Source organism: Anabrus simplex, chromosome 2 (assembly GCF_040414725.1).
Source record: "Anabrus simplex isolate iqAnaSimp1 chromosome 2, ASM4041472v1, whole genome shotgun sequence".
In the NCBI taxonomy this organism is placed as follows: domain Eukaryota; kingdom Metazoa; phylum Arthropoda; class Insecta; order Orthoptera; family Tettigoniidae; genus Anabrus; species Anabrus simplex.
Genome location: NC_090266.1, coordinates 500789471 through 500809385, shown reverse-complemented (window position 1 = coordinate 500809385; position 19915 = coordinate 500789471). Strand labels below are relative to the sequence as shown.

At 38.9% G+C, this 19915-nt stretch overlaps 1 protein-coding gene across 3 annotated transcripts in view; it reads left to right on the top strand.

The window, feature by feature from the left end:
- The window catches only part of LOC136864197 (protein O-linked-mannose beta-1,2-N-acetylglucosaminyltransferase 1), a 652704-nt gene that overhangs the window by 378599 nt on the left and 254190 nt on the right, over positions 1–19915 (top strand). For all 3 annotated transcript variants that reach the window (XM_067140873.2, XM_067140872.2, XM_067140875.2), the window contains one exon: positions 10671–10850. In XM_067140873.2, the coding sequence (XP_066996974.1) occupies positions 10671–10850 (180 nt within the window). The remainder of the gene's footprint in view (positions 1–10670; positions 10851–19915) is intronic.

Below are 19915 nucleotides of genomic sequence, written 5' to 3'. Positions count from 1 at the left end.
GGGGCAAGCCGCTACTTGGTGGAATAACTTGAAGGGCTAAAATTTAAACTGGTCGGACTTCAAGAGAGAATTCCTTGCTAGGTTTAATTCCGAAGGGGTGAAGAGCTCTGTGAAAAGGAAGGTACGCCGGGCTGAGTGGCCCAGACGGTTGAGGCGCTGGCCTTCTGACCCCAACTTGGCAGGTTCGATCCTGGCTCAGTCCGGTGGTGTTTGAAGGTGCTCAAATACGTCAGCCTCGTGTCGGTAGATTTACTGGCACGTAAAGGAACTCCTGCGGGACAAAATTCCAGCACCTTGGCATCTCCAAAAACTGAATAAGAGTAGTTAGTGGGACGTTAAGCCAATGACATTTTTAATTTAAAAAAAAGGACAACCCTCCAGCATGAGAGCTAGCGTGTCCATCCTCCAAAAGTATCAGCTCTTCAAACGGCTGCACCCTGAAGGAAGCAAGAACGAGATCTTACCAGACATCTTAGAGCTACTCCACGATAAGTGAAAGTATCACAACCGAGATCCTTTGATGATCTGCATAGAATCATTGCCCAGTTGGAAGAGGAACACAAGAGCTCAGCCACGGAAGAGACTAGCTTGGTTAAGAAATGCTACCAGTGTGGGAGAACGGGACATCTGAAGAACAAATGCCCCACTCTGGCGTCAGAGAGACTAGGTCCAGCCCGTTCTGGATTAAGGGGGGGATGGGACCAGGAACAGGAAGGTGCCTCAATACCTCTCAGACAAGCAGCCCTGGAAAAGCAGGAGGGGGATTGGTCAGATTGTGGGCAGAACAGATCAATCTCACCCAGCGATTATCTTGAGGGTATGCAGCGAGAACTTTTCAGACAAACTTGACAGCCTAGCGAGCACTCATCTGTAAATGGGCTTGTTGCTAGATTACTACCGCCTATGAAGTCTCAACATCTTGGATGGGTAGTGGGAGCAGCGGACGGGGTAACCTATTCCATCGAAGGACAGACTAACCTAACTGCTAAATTCATGGACCTGCCTATTGTAGTTAATGTCTCAGTGATTCACAACCTAATACCCGACATCATATTAGGTTATGACTTTCTGGTAGAATACAAGGTGATCCTAGACTATGCAGCTCATGAGTCTTTTTGGGGAAAGACAGATGTCTGAGGTTGCCTGGCATAACTGAGACCTCCGGGCTCGCAAGGATGTGGAAGTCGACTTAGACCTGGGAGATATCCAGTTAATGCACCTTCAAGGCAAGGCATCTTCTAGGCACCTGGCGATGGAACCTGAAGCTAGAACAACCACTGTCGAGAGGCACCACGAAAATACCAGAGTGAACCCAGGGAACCTGTTCTTATGACCATCAAGAAGGAACTTGATCTAGAGGTACGAAGCGTGTTTTTTAAGTAAGGTTCATTTGAAAATAAGTACACAACGAAAGGTTATTTCAAAAAAGTAAATTTATTTTCAGAAAGTACATACTTCATTCTATTTTTCGACATAGTTGCCAAGTTTTTTCAAACACTTATCATACCTCGTAACCAATTTTAAAATACCCTCTTCATAGAAACTTTCTGCCTGCTCCGATAACCAAGAGTTCACTGCCGTTTTCACGTCGCCGTCATCATTGTAATGGTTGCCATGATGTTTGAGGTGGAGGAACAGATGGTAATCACTCGGCGCAAGATCAGAACTGTAGGGTGGGTCGTCTAAAACTGCCTAGCCAAAACTGTCCAATAAATCGCGGGTCTGGCCTGCAGTGTGAGGTCTTGCATTGTCGTGGAGAAGGACAATTCCCTTTGTTAGCATGCCGCGTCTTTTGTTTTGAATCGCTCTGCGTAGCTTTCTCAGGGTTTGGCAGTATGCTTCTGCATTGATAGTGGTTCCTCGTTGCATGAAGTCGACAAACAAAAAACCATGCCTATCCCAAAACACCGACGCCATGATTTTGCGCTGGGACAGAGTCTGTTTGGCCTTCATCATTACAGGCGAGTGTGTGTGTCTCCATTCCATGCTCTGTTGCTTCGATTCAGGTGTGATATGCGAAACCCATTTTTCGTCTCCTATTATGATCGGACTCAAGGAGCTGTCACCTTCTTCGTCATAACGAGACAAGAACTTCATTGCACACTCAAATCTTTGGTTTTTGTGGTCCTCTGTTAGGAGTTTCGGGACCCAACGGGAGCACAGTTTCCTAAACTTTAGGTGTTCAGAAACAATGTTGTAAAGCACTGATCTCGACACATCAGGAAATACATTTGATACCTGTTATTGTGAAGCACCTGTTCTCATGAATTTTCGCTTCAACTGAAACCACCAAATCGTCTGTAACCAAAGAAGGGCGACAGGAGCGGTCCTCATAATGGACATTGTCACAGCCATCTTTGAATTGTCGTACCCACTTACGCACTTTGCTTTTCACTCATAACAGTATCACTGTACACTTCGCAAATCTGTCGAATTTCTACAGCAGACAGGTTCCTTGCTGACAAAAACCGTATCACTGACCGAACCTCACACGCGGCAGGCGAATTGATAGTCTTAAACATTTTGAAAGCACAGAACAGAACCGTACGGGTTAGCTACAGAGCTTAAACTGAGCACAGTTGTTCCCGAGGCATGCGCTCGTTGTGATATGCGCGCGAACTACTAGTGTCTACAACAAAACGGACCTTACTTAAAAACACGCTTCGTAATTAAGCAATGGCAAGAACAAGACAAGCTCTGTAGGACCATGGCACAGTGGATTAGGAGACAGAACACAGATAGCCGACTCTTCCCGAGAGAATTCAAGATGTGCTACAAGAACTTCCTGGTTGACAGAGGACTCTTAATGTACACATCGCACCTCTCCAACATGCCTGCAGTAGTGGTTGATCCGTAGACAGCACACGACGAACATCCTCGAAGTTCCACAACAGCACTGAAGCCGGACATCCAGGAGGTGAAGAGACATATCAGTCTATCAGATGAAGATTCTTCTGGGTCAGCATGCAGAAAGACATCCTGGACTATGTGAAAGGGTGTTACATCTGCGCGTGCACCAAGACGAGCAGCAGGAAGGTAGATTCCAGTCAGCGAGGAAAATGGCCGCAACGCCCTTGGGAGGTCATAGCCCTGGACTTGATGGGTTCGTACCCTAGAACACCACGGGGTAAAACAGGTCTCCTAGTAATCACCGACCTCTTCACAAGATGGATTGAGGCCTTTCCGATACCAGAAGCCATGACGGGACGCATCACCAGTCTTCTATAAGATGACTGAGCTATCCAGTATTCGGGAGATAGTAGGTTCGAACCCCACTGTCGGCAGCCCTGAAGATGGTTTTCCGTGGTTTCCCATTTTCACACCAGGCAAATGCTGGGGCTGTACCTTATTTAAGGCCACGGCCGCTTCCTTCCCAGTCCTAGCCCTTTCCTGTCCCATCGTCGCCATAAGATGTATCTTGTCGGTGCGACGCTACAAGATGAGGTATTCAGCCGCTACGGTTATTCACGGTGCATTCTGTCAGACAACGAGAGTCAGTTCACGTTAAGGAGGTGGCAGCAAGTGATGACGGAATGAGGTGTGGAGCACTGGACCACATAATTCTTTAACCCATGGGTAAATAATGCAAATATTTATTATTATTATTATTATTATTATTATTATTATTACTTGTGACGTGGCTGTCAGGTTGTTTTTATGTATTAGTGTTATTGTTTACTTAGTTATGTCTGGACTTTATTTGGTATAAATCACGATCGTATTATTTGTGAGGTTATGTCATCAAACATCTGCTGTATATATTAATATGAGTTTATTTAATGTTAGAACACGTAACTAATAGTATGTAATTTATTACCTGTATATATGATGTATAATCCACTGCGATATTGTGCAATACACTGTAATAAGTCCAGAACAACGCATGGTGCGACTAGAAATGTATAGAGAATTCTTTACATTGTAAATAGGCTATTGGAGACTCTAGAATTTATGAGAGAAACATGTTATGTCATATTCTTCTTGTAACCGGGACGGCTACACAACACATCATGAAGAAATTAAAATTATTATTATTATTATTATTATTATTATTATTATTATTATTATTATTATTATTATTAATAATAAATGTTATGAAACTCCAGAAATCTATTTAACCAAAGTACCCCGCACATAAGGTCATCAAAATTAAATACTGCGTAAAACAAAACAAACCAGGGATACCAACATAAGAACAATAAGGAGAGGAAATGGAAGCAGGAGTGGAGGGCCCTAGGATGTCCATGAGAAGGAACGTCGTTGCAGGAAGAAGAAGTCATAATCACCCATAAAACCCTAGTTTTACTAAATAAATAAACATGACATTGCATACAAATAACAATACAATAGAAAGGAATTTGACATCACGCAGACAAATTCAGAAATAAAGTTCTAGTAAACCACAAGGTTTATACAAATAATTCTTGGATTCAGACAACTTAAATTCCATGTACTCACATTGCCGCACATCAATTATTAAAACTTCGCTACTATTCATTTTTCTTGAAGCAGTCTTTTAACTTGAATACAAACCTATAGTTACAAAAATGTTCAAAGACAATAGTCAGTTACCATAATTACCAAGGTTAGCACATTAAAGTCCACAATGTAAAGGTGAAAATACAGTGAAGCTAATAGATTTTTCCAAGAGCTAATCCACTCTAACAGTAAGATGAAGAAGAACATTGAAACAATTACCAATAGAGAAGGAGTGAGAATTTATAGACAAAAATTTAAAGTTCGGACCAGCTAAATTGCTGCCTTTTCAAAATCACTTCAGTAAAAGGCGCATAGCTATAACTGGTATACCATAAATCGTAACAGCTCTACGGGAGGCAACCCCGGGGAAAATTAACATTTACTTAAAACCACCTTACATTTATATTTAATTAAAATTTTCAAAACAAAGGGAATTGCCTCGAATAGAACAGTTGTAGTGACTAGCTAGACGCTTAAGTCATTTGAAACAAAACTTGGTGAATGCGAACATGCCGAGGGTAAGATCCAAACAATTAATTAAAATTTACATTTAAGGTGTAAGACCGAAAATAGAAACAGTTACTGTGCTCACCTTGAGAGCTGGGAATCCCATCTCGGGACAGACTGAGACTACGTCTGTTCTCGTTGCTGGTCAATTCCAAAAGACGCGGACGAGAAGCTTGGCTCTGGCAAAGTCACCATATCCCGGAAATGGTACAATCAGAAGATAACCAGTTAGGGCACGGGAGTACCCTCGCATTTCCTACATTCACCAATAGGAAAGGTCGTTCGTTATTCCAACCAATTAAAATACACTTCGATTACAGTCCAGTAAATTCTAGAAGATTGCTCATGTAATTCGAATTGCATCACCTATAACCTCCACGTGGCAGTTCATACTGCCACAAAAGTTATATATCGAAATGAACATACCTTTATACAATACTAGCAAGACACCCGTGCTTCGCTACGATATTATACTGAAATTTATAATTGAATGCTTATTGTTTTAGATATATAATCCGCCGAAATTCGCGATCTGACTCGTTTTCTGCGAGAATCCACCAAAATTCCCGATCTGACTCGTTTTCTATTAGATTCCGGCACGTTTCCTCCCATTTTTCAATCTTCCTTTCCAGCAATCGATTTCGTACTTCCCGGGCTAGGCTCAGGTATTCCTCCCGGTCAGTTGGGTCCGTAAATCTTTGCCATCTTTTCCTATAATCATTTTAATATGTATAAAATCCTTCAGGAGATCCGGCGTGGTGTCATATTGGGTGCTTTGGCGGCACTGAACCCGCGGCCGGACTGCATTCTTAGTCATTACCATTGAACTATAGGTTATACTGGAATGCTGACTGCAGTGGTAGCTCTCGCAGAAAACTGCTTCCTGTTCCTTATTTAGTCACGCCCCCTCGTGTACGGCAAAGTTGACTAGATACAGAGCCTGGAAGTTAGCTGATGTATTGTGTTTGATGGACTCTTTTGTTAATATCTGACCGTACGTCAAATTTGTGATACAATCAAGATGCCTATTTTTCGTATAGCATACGGTTGCGCTAACAGGTAGCCGAAGAAACCATTTGTGACCTCACAAAAGCTTCATTTCCACAGGTAAGCAATCTCAGCTTTATCTCACTGCAAAGCTATATATGTGGTATTTTAAAACGATAATTACTATTTTCTTCCGGTTTGGCTTTTGTCATTAGGTATTCTATGTCTATGGAGATATCTCACATGATATTTTGGCATATTAAATGTCGTACGTTACGTTTTATAGGTTATAGTCAGAATGATATTGTTACATAATTTATAATTTCAATTGCAGATTTCCGTGGAAACGTCCGGAAATATTAAAAAAAGTGAGTTATAGCTGTGAGAAGGAAATACTGGACCCGAACAAAATGGGAAATGTTCGATACATTTTCAACTTTTGTGAAATCATTTCAAAAAAGACTAAGGAAACAACTGATAGGGAATCTGGCACCTGGGTTGGCGCCCTAATTGCAGATCAATTATTTTGTAACGTGTATATATTTTGTTTATTAAGTGTATATTCCTATGCGAAGTTGTGTGTGTATGTATTAATATGTATACATGCATACGCATGCTGCCTTTGTCCTGATAATAAATATGGTTCAAAACCTGATTACAATGTATTTTCAATTGACCATCATTCGCAGATATTTCCCGTCTAAACTCACTAAGCTATAATTTTTTATGCATATGTTTCGTTTGTATGGCGTCTATTTTATTGCCTTTCTAGTGTAGGTATCGGTCTCGAGAGCCAAGAATAACGGCCGAGAGGATTCGTCGTGCTGACCCCACGACACCTCCTAATCTGCAGGCCTTAGGGCTGAGCAGCAGTCGCTTCGTAGGCCCTGGCCCTTCGAGGCTGTAGCGCCAGGGGTTTGGTATTTGTTTTTAGTGTAGGTATACGCATTTACTGTCTTGTGATCCCTTGAAGAAAAAATGTTTGAGAATAATCAGGCCTAGAAATATTTTCATTTTATCCAATATTCCTAGCCATATTCAGTTTCAAATTGCTATTAATCCTCTGAAATATATATTTCACCGTTAATCAGGTGAAATCTGCAAGAGACATTCCGCCTAAATGTTTAAAATTCGCCAAGATACCTATGTCTCATCGCATTTACGTGTATGTCAATCATGCCTCCATGCCGTACAGCTAGTCGCCCCGGAAGCCGCACGTCGCTCCCATACAGTCAGCGTTCCAGTATTACCTACAGTTCGGTGGTCATTACCCGTCCAGGAGCCGTTTCCAGCGCGGTCCGCACATTTGACGACGGTCCGGAACATTATTATTATTATTATTATTATTATCATTATTATTATTATGTGTTGCTGGAATGGCTGATGACAGGGAAAACCGGAGTATCCGGAGAAAAACCTGTCCCGCCTCCGTTTTTTCCAGCACGAATATCACATGGAGAGACCGGGATTTGAACCACGGAACCCAGCTGTGAGAGGCCGGCGCGCTGCCGCCTGAGCAACGGAGGATTCTTATAAGTACATTAAGAACAGTAAAATCAATTGGTCTCATCTCCTTCTACACCCCACCGCCGTTAAGTTTATTTACCGCCACCCCTGCCTCCCCCCCACCCCAAAAAAAAATTAAAAGAAGGCTTGTTTCTTTATGTTTAAAGGAGATTCCAAACACCAATGTTCACGTCTATTGTCTTCAGTTTTGAGATATAAGTATCCCCATTAAAAAAATTTACTTTTTTCACTTCATTTCACACTACTCTCCCCCCCCCCCCCCTCCCCTAAGTGAATTTTCCCGCAAAAAATACTTGTTTCTTTAATAGTAAAAGATCTTCTAAATACTAATTATCACGACTCTAACTTCTTCAGTTTTTGCTTTGTGTGTCCCCATGAAAGGAATTCAACTCCTTTACACTCCCACCCTCCAAGATGGTTTCCCCACCAAAACGCGTTTTTCTTTGTTTTTAAAGGAGATCTAAATACGAATTTTCACGTCTGTAACAACTTTAGTTTTTATTAGATGTATGCATTCTCATACAATTAAGTCAATTAAATTTTTAATTCTTTCACCCCCCCCCCCCCCCCATTCATTGGATTTTCCGAGAATACGTCTTTCTTTACTTTTAAAGCAGATTGCAAATATCAAATTTCACGTCTGTAACATCTTCATTTTTGAGATATCAGTAGCCTAATTAAAAGAATTCAACACCATTTTCAGTCACTTTTACCCACCCCCCCACCAACCAAGTGGTATTTCCGAAAACTAAATATACACGATTCGTTATGTTTAATAGAGATAAAAAATACCATTTTTCACTTCTGTAACATGTTAAGTTTTTTTAGATATACTGTAAAAATTCTCATTTTAAAATTTCACCCCTTTTGAGTTTCCCTTAAGTGGAGTTTCAAAAAACAAATCACCTATGTTTCTTTACATTTACAGCAGATTCCAAACACCCACTTTTTACGTCTGTAACATTTTACGTTTCCAAGATATTCTGTAGATATAGCCTTTCAAAAAATTAACCCCAATTTGTCACTCCTGTTTAACCGCCATTAATTGGATTTTCCAAAAACTAAAAAATACGTGTTTCTTTATTTTTAAAGGAGGTCCCATATACAAATTTTCAGTTCTGTAATATCTTCAGGTTCTGAAATATAAGTATCCTCATTAAAGACATTCAACCCATTTTTCACCCTTTTACACCCCTCCTATTGGGATTTACAGGAAACAAAAAATACGTGTTCCTTTATTTTTAGAGGAGATTCTAACTACCAATTTTTACATCTGTAAATTTTAAAGTTTTAAGATGTAGACACACTCATTTTAAAAAATTCACACCCCCCTTTTCACCCCCCAATATTTGAATTTTTAAAAAACGAAAAAATACGTGTGTTTCTTTACTTTTAAAGTAGATCCCAAATACCAATTTTCAGGTCTGTAATATCTTCAGGTTCTGAAATATAAGTAGCCTCATTAAAGGCATTCAACCCATTATTCACCCTTTTACACCCTTCCTATTGGGATTTTCCAAAAACAAAAGAATACGTGTTTCTTTATTTTTAAAGGAGATTCTAAATACCAATTTTTATATCCATACACTTTAAAAGTTTTGAGATATAGATACACTCATTTTAAAATGTCACCCACTCTTAACCCCCCCCCCCCCCCCCTAGTAATTGGATTTTCCAAAAACAAAAAAATGCGTGTTTATTTTTAAAAGAGATCCCAAATACCAATTTTTAGGTCTGTAATATCTTCAGGTTCTGAGATATAAGTAGCCTCATTAAAGGCATTCAACCCCTTGTTCACCCCTTTTCACGATTCCTATTGCGATTTTCCGAAAACAAAAAAATGCGTGTTTATTTTTAATGAAGATTCTAAATACCAATTTTTACATCTGCAAACTTTAAAAGTTTGGAGATATAGATTCATTCATTTTTAAAATTCACCCCCTTTTCACCCTCCCATTAATTGGATTTTCCAAAAACAAAAAATACGTGTTTCTTTATTTTTAAAAGAGATCAAAAGTACCAATTTTCTGGTCTGTAATATCTTCAGTTTCTGAGATATAAGCTCCGGTATCCTGATTAGGCATTCAACCCCTTTTTCACCCTTTTTCACCCCTCCTATTGGGATTTTCTGAAAACAAAAAAATACGTGTTTCCTTATTTTTAAAGAAAATTCTAAATACCAATTTTCACATCTGTAAACTTTTAAAGTTTTGAGATATAAACACACTCATTTTAAAATTTCACCCCCCTTTTCACCTCCTTAGCGACGGAATATCCAAAAATCCTCTCTTAGCGAGCACCTACATCTTAATATGAATATATCCCCAAAATTTCATTTCTTTATGTCCAGTAGTTTTGGCTCGGCGATGATGAATCAGTCAGTCAGGACAAGCTACTTTATATATATATAGATTACAAAAGTTTCTTCCAACATAATCCTGTTTTCAAAGAGTCCAAAATATTTTTCTTCTTCAAACACATCAGTTACAACAATTTTTTTTTTTTAACTTTCCATATATTCTTCAGTAATGTCCTTTGTTGAGAGTCCTAAAAACCTTATTCTAATTAAAATTTTCAATCAACATCAATTTTCAAAACATAAATATTTTGCATAAAGCTCTTGAGATTAAAATCTTTAAATGTTCCTTTTTTATTTACAAACAGCTGTTTTATATAAAAATTTTAAAATGATGACAAGGCCAAACTTAAATAACACATTACATGACAAGGATTTCGGTGGCTTCACTTATTTCTGCACACGGCTGTTCAAATGTTGGTCACACTTCTAGAAGCCTGGCAAGGCAACGTATATAAAGAGGCAGTCTTGGGAGTAGAGTGGAGTTGTTTTTAGCGAAACTTTTGTGGAAGTAGTATTAGCCAAGTGTATGTGAATTTTGTTGGGTTGGTAGTTGACATGCAACGGTTGCAGTCTTCTCCTTATTCTCCGTAGTAGTGTTTTGTTTTATGATGGCAGCTTATTAGTTTGTGTGTATAGAATTTGTGTGAATAACATGTAAATAAAATAGTATACACAACTGACAGCATTTCGTGTGTGCGTCTTTGTGAATACATCAACTTTACATCAAAATTTGCGGCCGTAACATTTTTTTTGTTGTCAGAATGTGCATGTAGTAATTATATGTGGATTTTTATTATTATTATTGTTACAGATACTTGAAGATGGAGAAGAACATAAAGGCCGTGGAATTCATGTACTGGTTCTAAATCAGGCTAGTGGAAGTGTTATGGCTCAACGAACATTTGACACGTACTCTCCACATGAGGATGAGGCTATGGCATTGTTTTTGAATATGGTGTCTGATGGAAGAATTATCATATTTGCTATCAAAGTAAGTAACTGCTCAGTTATTTATATTAAGTTTATTAAGTAAATGATGCTTCTTTATCTGAAAACCTTTTGTAGTTGGTCACATAGTCGTCCGTATATAAATGTTGCTTGTTTAGCTGAAGACCTGTTCTGTTTGCTGTATATTTTGGAAAAAGAGATTGAGCTGAAGGATCTTGCGTGTCTAATTATTTGTAAAGAACATTGAAGATATGTGAGCGACATTTCATAGCAATTTTAAAAAATAATCATTGAATACTATACATGTTCATAAGTTTTACATCTAATTACTTGCCAACTACATGTTTGGTACCTCATCTGGAAATAATTCATTTGTACAGAGAGTACTTGGGATAGGTAAGAGGGAGGCAGAGAGAGAAACTAATTATCAACTGTTATGCCTATCTGCAATCATCTGGAGGCCTCTAAATGAAATAAGTGCCTCCAAGCACCATAATCTATTTGCAGTTAGCTCTGTGACCTGTTCAGCTTCTCCATCTCTTACCTTCAGATCATTAAAAACTGAGCCTAACCATCATCTCTCTCTCTCTCTCTCTTTTCCATTGACAAATACCATAATTCTCCCAGGTAAATTATCCTCTTCAGTTCACCTCACGCGATCTCACCACCGATGCTGGTTCTTACTCAGCATTCCTAACTTAGTCCTCCTGCTAATATTCCCACTTATTTGTACTTATTTGTACTTATTTGTACTTTCATGTATATGTTACCTCAGGTTTACGATTTTGGTGTCTCTAATCAGCCCAGCTTTGACTTCCTTATAACGAAGTCAGTCTATAAACATAGAAATGCAAGGATAGTTTTGTCATTGAACTTGCTTCCTTCTTACAATATACCATTGCAGAGGTGCCAGCTATTACGGATTTCACCTCACAATTACGGTATTATGGTCAATGGGGAAATTATTACGAAAAAGTGACAATATCACGAATGGTTAGTGTTATTAGCTGCCATCCTTGCGGGCCCAAGTTCAATTCCTGGTCCTGCCAGCAATTTAGGAATGGCAAGAAGGCTGGTATGTGGTTCAAATGTTACATGCAGCTCACCTCCATTGGTGGTGTGCCTCAAAAGAGCTGCACAACCTCGGGATGAGGACACGAGTTTACTTGCCTCCATAGTCTAACGGTTAGCACTATTAGCTGCCGTCCTCACATGTCCGGTTTCGATTCCCAGTACTGCCAGAAATTTAAGAATCGCAGGAGGGCTGGTGTATGGTTCAAATTATACATGCAGCTCACCTCCATTGGGGGTGTGCCTGAAAAGCGCTGCACCTCGTCGGGATGAGGACACAAGTTTACTTTGTCCAGCTCCATGGCTAAATGGTTAGCGTGCTGGCCTTTGGTCCATAGGGTCCCGGGTTCGATACCCGGCCAGATCGGAGATTTTAACCTTAAATGGTTAATTTCCTTGACTCAGTGTTTGTGCTGTCCCAAACATCCCTGCAACTCTCACACCACACATAACACTGTCCTCCACCACAATAAAACTCATTTACCTACACATGGCAGATGCCGCCCACCCTCATCGGAGGGTCTGCCTTACAAGGGCTGCACCCAGCTACAAATAGTCATACGAAAATGTTGTTGTTGTTATTATTATTATTATTATTATTATTATTATTATTATTATTATTATTATTATTATGCTGGGGGGGGGAAAGGAAAGCAGGAAAAATGGATCCTTTTGAGCATTACTGCTCAACCCTCCTCATTTCGGCGCTTGTGAGTTGGCAACGGTACTTCGATCTCTACTTTCTTTTGCTACCCGTCAGCGTTCTGAAATTCGTTGTGATTGAAGGAGCTCTACTCTGCTCTTCTCCAGTACAAAACCGTCGGTAATATTGTATTTTCAGTATTAAGTGTACCTGATACAAAGAGTTTTCAGTGTTGATAGGAAAAATCAGAGGGAATTCAGGCCTACATTAAGCACATTACACTGGAATCGCTTATGGTTCAGAAGGCATAAATGCCATCAAAGGCAGAAGGATGCTTCAAGAAAATCCACACTGAAAAGCAGCTGTTGGGTTCGAAACAAGCTGCAAGAAATGTTATATGACAGATTTAACTGGTAATGTGAAAATTTTATTGTATAACTTAATTTGAAATACTTTACAATAGATTGCTGTTGGAACGGCAAAGCTGGTGTCATTATTAAGTAGGTTGGAGGATACTGTTGAATTGACTCAAACATTTTCTCAGGGGGGAGGGGAGATTACTGAAAACCCACTTCAACGGTTGGCACCTCTGCCATTGTTCGTAACTGTGAAATTACGGCTTTAGCTTTGCTACACCTTGACCTGATTTCAGTTGCTTTTCTACCATCCTGACAGAGTATACATCCTGAGTACCTGAAACAGCCCAACTGTTCCAGTTTTTTATTTCTTTAAGTTTTGTATTTCTCTACCTGGTATTCAGCTCCCTTATGTTTCTTCCAGTTGTCAGGAGTTCAGTCTTCAGAATGTTAGTAGTTTGATGTTTTGATAGGTCTTGCAATCCTTTCTGTTCCTTTGCCTTGCAGATTCATGCACTTACTGGTATGGTTGGGAATGTAAAATTTAAGGTCATTGCGGAGTCTAATGCTCTTTAATTCATTCATTCAGAAGATTCATTCCATACTAATCCTATTACTCTATGAGGCCATTTTATCTCTGTCTTCTCATTATATTGCACCATTTCTAGACAAATTTTGTCTATTACTGCTACTTACTGAGACTATCTTATTTACCATTCTCTCCACTTTGAATATGACTTCATTTCCATCATTATTATTCTCCTCCAATCAAACCTATCATTCAAAACAACATTAGAAACATTTCCCTTTACAATATTCCTTCCGTCTGTCCAGCAATCCCCTCAAACCTGAAATGAGTTCCTGCTTTTCCCTTGCCTTCTACAATTCATTATTTTTAGCAGGAAGGTTTCTTTGCCACCCGACTTAGCTTATCCACATTATTTTGAAAGTTCTCTTTTGAATACTTTTTTCCTCTGCATGGGTAAGAGCCCATTAACATCAGCTCTTCTTTGCAGTCATTTTTATATGCCTTTTTGATATGATAAATATGCCGTTACTATCTTTCCTTATCCTGAATATGCTCCTTGTCTGTTCTTTGGAACCTTTTGCTGATTATGTCCGAGTACTTTACTTAATTTCCATACCCATAATTTTTCAGTCAATCAGTCAAAAGTGCTCTGCATTTAGGGCAGTCGCCCAGGTGGCAGATTCCCTGTCTGTTGTTTTCATAGCCTTTTCTTAAATGATTTCAAAGAAATTGGAAATTTGTTGAACATCTCCCTTGGTGAGTTATTCCAATCCCTAACTCCCCTACCTATAAATGAATATTTGCCCCAATTTGTCCCCTTGAATTCCAACTTCCTTCATATTGTGATCTTTTCTACTTTTAAAGACGTCACTCAAACTTATTCGTCAACTAATGTCATTCCATGCCATGTCTCCGCTGACAGCTCGGAACATACCACTTGTGATACAAATTCTTATAATTTTGTTAATTACCCATCAACATCAGCTCTTTTCTGCAGTCATTTTTATATGCCTTCTTTTTGATATGATAAATATGCCGTTTAAGAAACATTTCCCTTCACAATATTCCTTCCGTCTGTCCATCAATCGCCCCAGTGTGCTAAGTTGGGCTCGTTAGTTGGTACATAGCACACCCACCAAGACATATGGTTAGTGCATACCATGGAGCCCATATTGAATAGGTGGTAATTAACAAAATTATAAGAATTTGTATCACAAGTAGATCTTCAATACGGATAAAGAAGATGAAATTTATAACCTGCAACATACCACTTAGTCGAGCAGCTCGTTTTCTTTCTCCCAATTCTTCCCACCCCAAACTTTGCAACATTTTTATAACGCTACTCTTTTGTTTGAAATCACCCAGAACAAATCGAGCTGCTTCTCTTTGGATTTTTTCCAGTTCTTGAATCGGGTAATCCTGGTGAGGGTCCCATACACTGGAACCTTACCCTTTTGCGCACAGACTTTACTGTCTATATCTTGGGCCTGATATTACCTTATTTACTCAAATAATCCCTGCGTTCTAATTTTAGGAAGGATCATTTTGAAAAAAAAAATGAAATGAACTAAAATTCCTTCCATCAAAAGAGCAAAATATGCATAAACATTTCATATCACTCCACGATGTCCACGTGGCCTTTACCCAAATATGAACCTGTAAATTTACGAATATGGCTGCTTTGCCTGAACATATTGGAGATGATAAAAATACATTATCACTGCTATAAAATATATTTGCCATGAAAATTAACAAATAGGCCTACTTATATGACAAGCATTTCATTAATCTGAACTTGCAAGAGGCTCTGTTCCCTGTCGGATTTGAGGATTTGTTGTCTCTTGCATCACTAGAATCCTCTTCTAAATTACTTACAAATTTGCACGCTCCACGTTTAAAACACTCCTCATACGCAGTCCCCTTTTACTCAGTAACACTACTGGTGGTGGGCGATTCTTTTCGTGCACTTGAAACACACACACCAGCGAACTCGGATGTTAATTTTCTGATATCATCAACATACCTGCCAACTTTCCCAATTTAGGCGGGAGACTCCCGATTTTTGACATTTTTCCCCGCCTCCCAATTATTAAAATATTTCTCCTGATATTTTAACATATTTTTTGGTGAACTTCAAACATTTGTTTTCAAATCCCGCCATTTCAGCTTTTTTACGCCAGTGTGGCCAGAAGTCCTTTGCTCATTGGCCGCTTTCAAACAAAATATCGTTTATTAATGGAAGAAATGTGCACGAATGTGCAGTGTTTATTGGAACCTGTATATCGCGGCGCATATATTGATTGTCAATCTCTCGTTCTCGCGTGCCATGTTCATGTTCATTCACATCAGTCTGATATAGATGTTGATTCCCATAGGGAATCCGAAATATTTGTCCCGAATTAGTAAATTTATAATACCAATGTAGTTGGTCCGTTATTGGACATTATAAATTTTCCAGCTAACTCATTCCTGGTTGCCAGCGTTTCGCCCCAGTGTGCTAAGTTGGGCTCGTCAGTTGGTACATAGCACACCCACCAAGACGTATGGCTAGTGCATACCATGGAGGTCAATGCGTAGACTACTTAGAGCCACCGGCAGTGCCAATGCACCATGAGATACTTTGTCTCATTTCCAAAAATTGATGCCTGCCTGGCCATCAGATGCCTGACCAACTGATGAGCCCAACTTAGCACACTGGGTAAAATGCTGGCAACCAGGAATGAGTTAGCTGAAAAATATATAACTTCCAATAACAGACCATTTATATTGGTACCATAGTACTTTTCGTTAAAAGTGAGAAAATCTGCTGTTTTTCATTTTATCGAATATTTCATATGACAGCATTGCTTGTAATCGCGACATTCGTACTGACATCATTGTAATGACCTATTTTGACTTCAATTTTGAAAAGTTTAAGGACAGTCTTTCTGAGAATTCCATAGCGAAGCATGGGTACATCAGATAGTTATTTGATACAAGTAGCATTGAGCTTTGCTTAATCGCGCAGGCGCTTGATGCAATATATTAATTTATGCATTTGCTAAGTAATGGCATCTAAGTGCATGACTGATTCACACAAGTGGAGCATTAGTTCATACTATTTTCGGAAGGCTTATCAGAGACCGATCATTTCACTCACTTACTTCCTGTGACAGAATAGAGATGTGTAATTTTTAGCCTTGTAGCCTCGTATAGCAGCAGTCGGGCTTTGAGACAATAAGTGTTATAAATATATCATAGTACTGTTTTGCGCAAGACAAGTAGAATAAGCAGTTTTGACCAATTGTATCTCCTGATTTCTCCTGATTTTTGGTTTTGTAAAGTTGGCAGGTATGCATCAATTATTCAGTCGGGTTAAATTTCCATAAACTTATTAAATACATTCAACACAATGGTCTTCTCTCCCTTTTTCAGAGGTTTCCCTCTTTTTATGTTTTACATGGGCAGGAACTGCTCTGTGCATAACCATTGCAGTGAACAGAATCAAGGTCATGCATTCGTGATCTCCACAGCTGCCACAGCTAGGAGATAAATAGAAGATTTCTGTGAGCAGATATTGGATGTTTAAAATATTCACTAGAAGCTTAGAACAGTAGACCTAATATTTTCACACTCAATACTTCGTTCTTCAAACTGTCATCAGCAACTCATTACAATTGTACGAAATTTAGAAATGGACTATTAGCTGAGCAGACAAAAGAAGTGTGAAGCGGTCGAAATCACGTGATTATGTTCACACCTACTTTATTCTCTGGTTGGAAAGTGTGGTATTTTTTACTTACTTTATTGGAATAAGTTAGAAAGCCATAAATAAAAAAATATAAACAGTACATACATTAGCAAATAAAAATTAAATTAAGTACATTAATCAGAAAATAAAAATTAGAGATACTGCATTTCTTGCAACTCTTGACCACCTGTTGCAGAGGAATGGAATCCCAATGATTTATCCATTCACAAATCTGCTTCACTTCTGGACGCTTGATTTTACCAGTAGGCGTAAATTTGTGCGCTTCGTCTGCCATCCAACATGTGTACAGTTGTTTCACTGCTGCCTTAAAAGGCTGGTTAATGCATACGTCAATTGGTTGGAGAATGGATGTTAGACCTCCGGGAATTATTAACAAGTCCATTCTACCCCTTGTCAAAACATTATGAAACTCTTTAGTAGTGTGCCCATGAAAACTGTCTAAAATGATCATATTTCTGAGATTTAGTAGCGCTTCAGGGCACTGTTGCCAAACCTGCTTCACCCAGTCTACTACTAGGCTATTATCTGTCCACACTTTGTGTTGCGCTTAGACGATAATGCCTTTCACGTTAATTTTTTTAATTGTTTTCCATTTGGATATGACGTATGGGGGGCAGTTTTTTCTATCTGCTGTTACACAAAGTGTAACTGTACACTTTTGCTTCTTATTCCTGCCATTTCTAACTATGACGTTGGACGCACCTTTTTTGTTTACAGTATAATCAACCTGTATTTTGAATAAAATTGGTATCTGGTCTGCGTTGCCTGTTTGTGAAAGATTTTCTTGCATAAATTGATCACATATTTGCGGAAATTCACAATTTTATATTCATAATCTGTTGGAAGACTCTGTACGATGGTAGTTTTTCTTCAAAAATTGTAGCCATAAACGAACATAAAGTCGCGTAAGCCGTCCACGACTACCTGTGAATCCCGTAGCGCCTAGTTCCTTTGCAATCAATAGGGTTTTAAGTTGGCACATTTCACTCGTAAGGCACATCCGAATTGTCTCTTTTCTTTGATATACGCACATAATCTTGCTTCAATTTCAGGAAACTTTGCTTTCTGTCCACAAAATGCCCGGCGATTCCTACTACAGTCAAAGTCCGCTAGAGAGAATTCATAACGGTGGAAAATTTACTCGCTCTAGCGGATTGTCGTTACATCCAATTTTTCGTAAAAGTTTGGAAAACACTATACACATTAAAATCTGTATGAAACAGCGATCACTTTGTTCAAAACTTGTGTTTTCGCAGATAATATCCATACTACGGCTTACTCGTTTGCTATGTTTCGAAATCCAATACTATGTGAAGGTTTGTGTTTAATTTTGTTCTGAAAAAATTATAGTATCATTCCAGAGGCCTATGTGGCAAACGTTACAGTTCTCTTCTTCAAACGACGTCAGCTAATCTAACCGCGTATGTATCATGAAAACATATTTCAAGTGCACGTACAGAAATGATAACCTCCTCGATACAAATTTATGTGGGATTACCCTTTCCGAAATGTTACTAGACGCGTGAAAATAAAAATTATCCTCTGAAATCAGTGATGTACTCTGCCATATCTTGAGGTGTATCACATTCTTGCTTAATTTCAGTATATAACATTAAAATGAAAGGATCGTTTACTTTAGCCTTTATTTCTAATGAGTTAACAACTGCTATCGGCCACGTCATTTACGCATTTATTACAAAAATGTGTTATCCTCTTTCATTTTGAATTTTGTTTTCATGAACAGCAGTCGACGGGTATTACTAATCGACTCCGACATCGCCTTCGAATGTCAATGAGGGAGCTCGCAAGGTGTACATAGCGAGAAAACTATACGGTTTAATGATCGATCACATTTTGTGGCAAATGTTTCAGTTACCAAGCTCGATAGCTGCAGTCGCTTAAGTGCAGCCAGTATCCAGCATTCGGGAGATAGTGTGTTCGAACCCCACTGTCGGCAGCCCTGAAGATGGTTTTCCGTGGCTTCCCATTCTCACATCAGGCAAATGCTGGAGCTGTACCTTAATTAAGGCCACAACCGCTTCCTTCCCACTCCTAGCCCTTCCCTGTCCCATCGTCACCATAAGACCTTTCTGTTTCGGTGCTACGTAAAACAACTTGTAAAGAAATGTTTGTTTTCTTATTCAAACAACGTCACCTAACTTAACTTAACCATACTATATGTGTCATGAAAACATATTCCAAGCGCTAGTAGAGAAATGATAGGCCCTAACTTTCTTGGTATAAATTTACATGGGATTAGCCTCTCCGAATTTTAACCACCCGCCAGAAAATATAAACTAACCTCTAAAAATAGTGATGAGCTTTACCATTTCTTGAAGTGTATCACATTCTTGCTTAATTTCAGTGTAGAGTATTAAAATTAAGCGATATTTTACTTAGTCTTTATTTCTAACGAGTTAACAACCGCTATCGACAACGTTATTTTCGTATTTGTTATGAAAACATGTTCTCCTCTTTCATTTCTAATTTTCTTTAGAGAACAGCAGTCAATAGCTATTACTAATCGAATCCTCCGACATCGCATTTGAATGTCGATGAGAAAGCTCGCAAGTGCACATAGTGAGAAAACAATACCGAAGGTCAATTTTGTGGCAAACGCTTCAGTTTTCTTATTCAGTGTCGCCTACCTTAACTTAACTGCGTATGTATCATGGAAACATATATCAAGTCCCAGTAGAAAAGTTATAAGTTTCTCGCTATACATTTACATAGGAATAGTTTTTTTTACCAAAATATA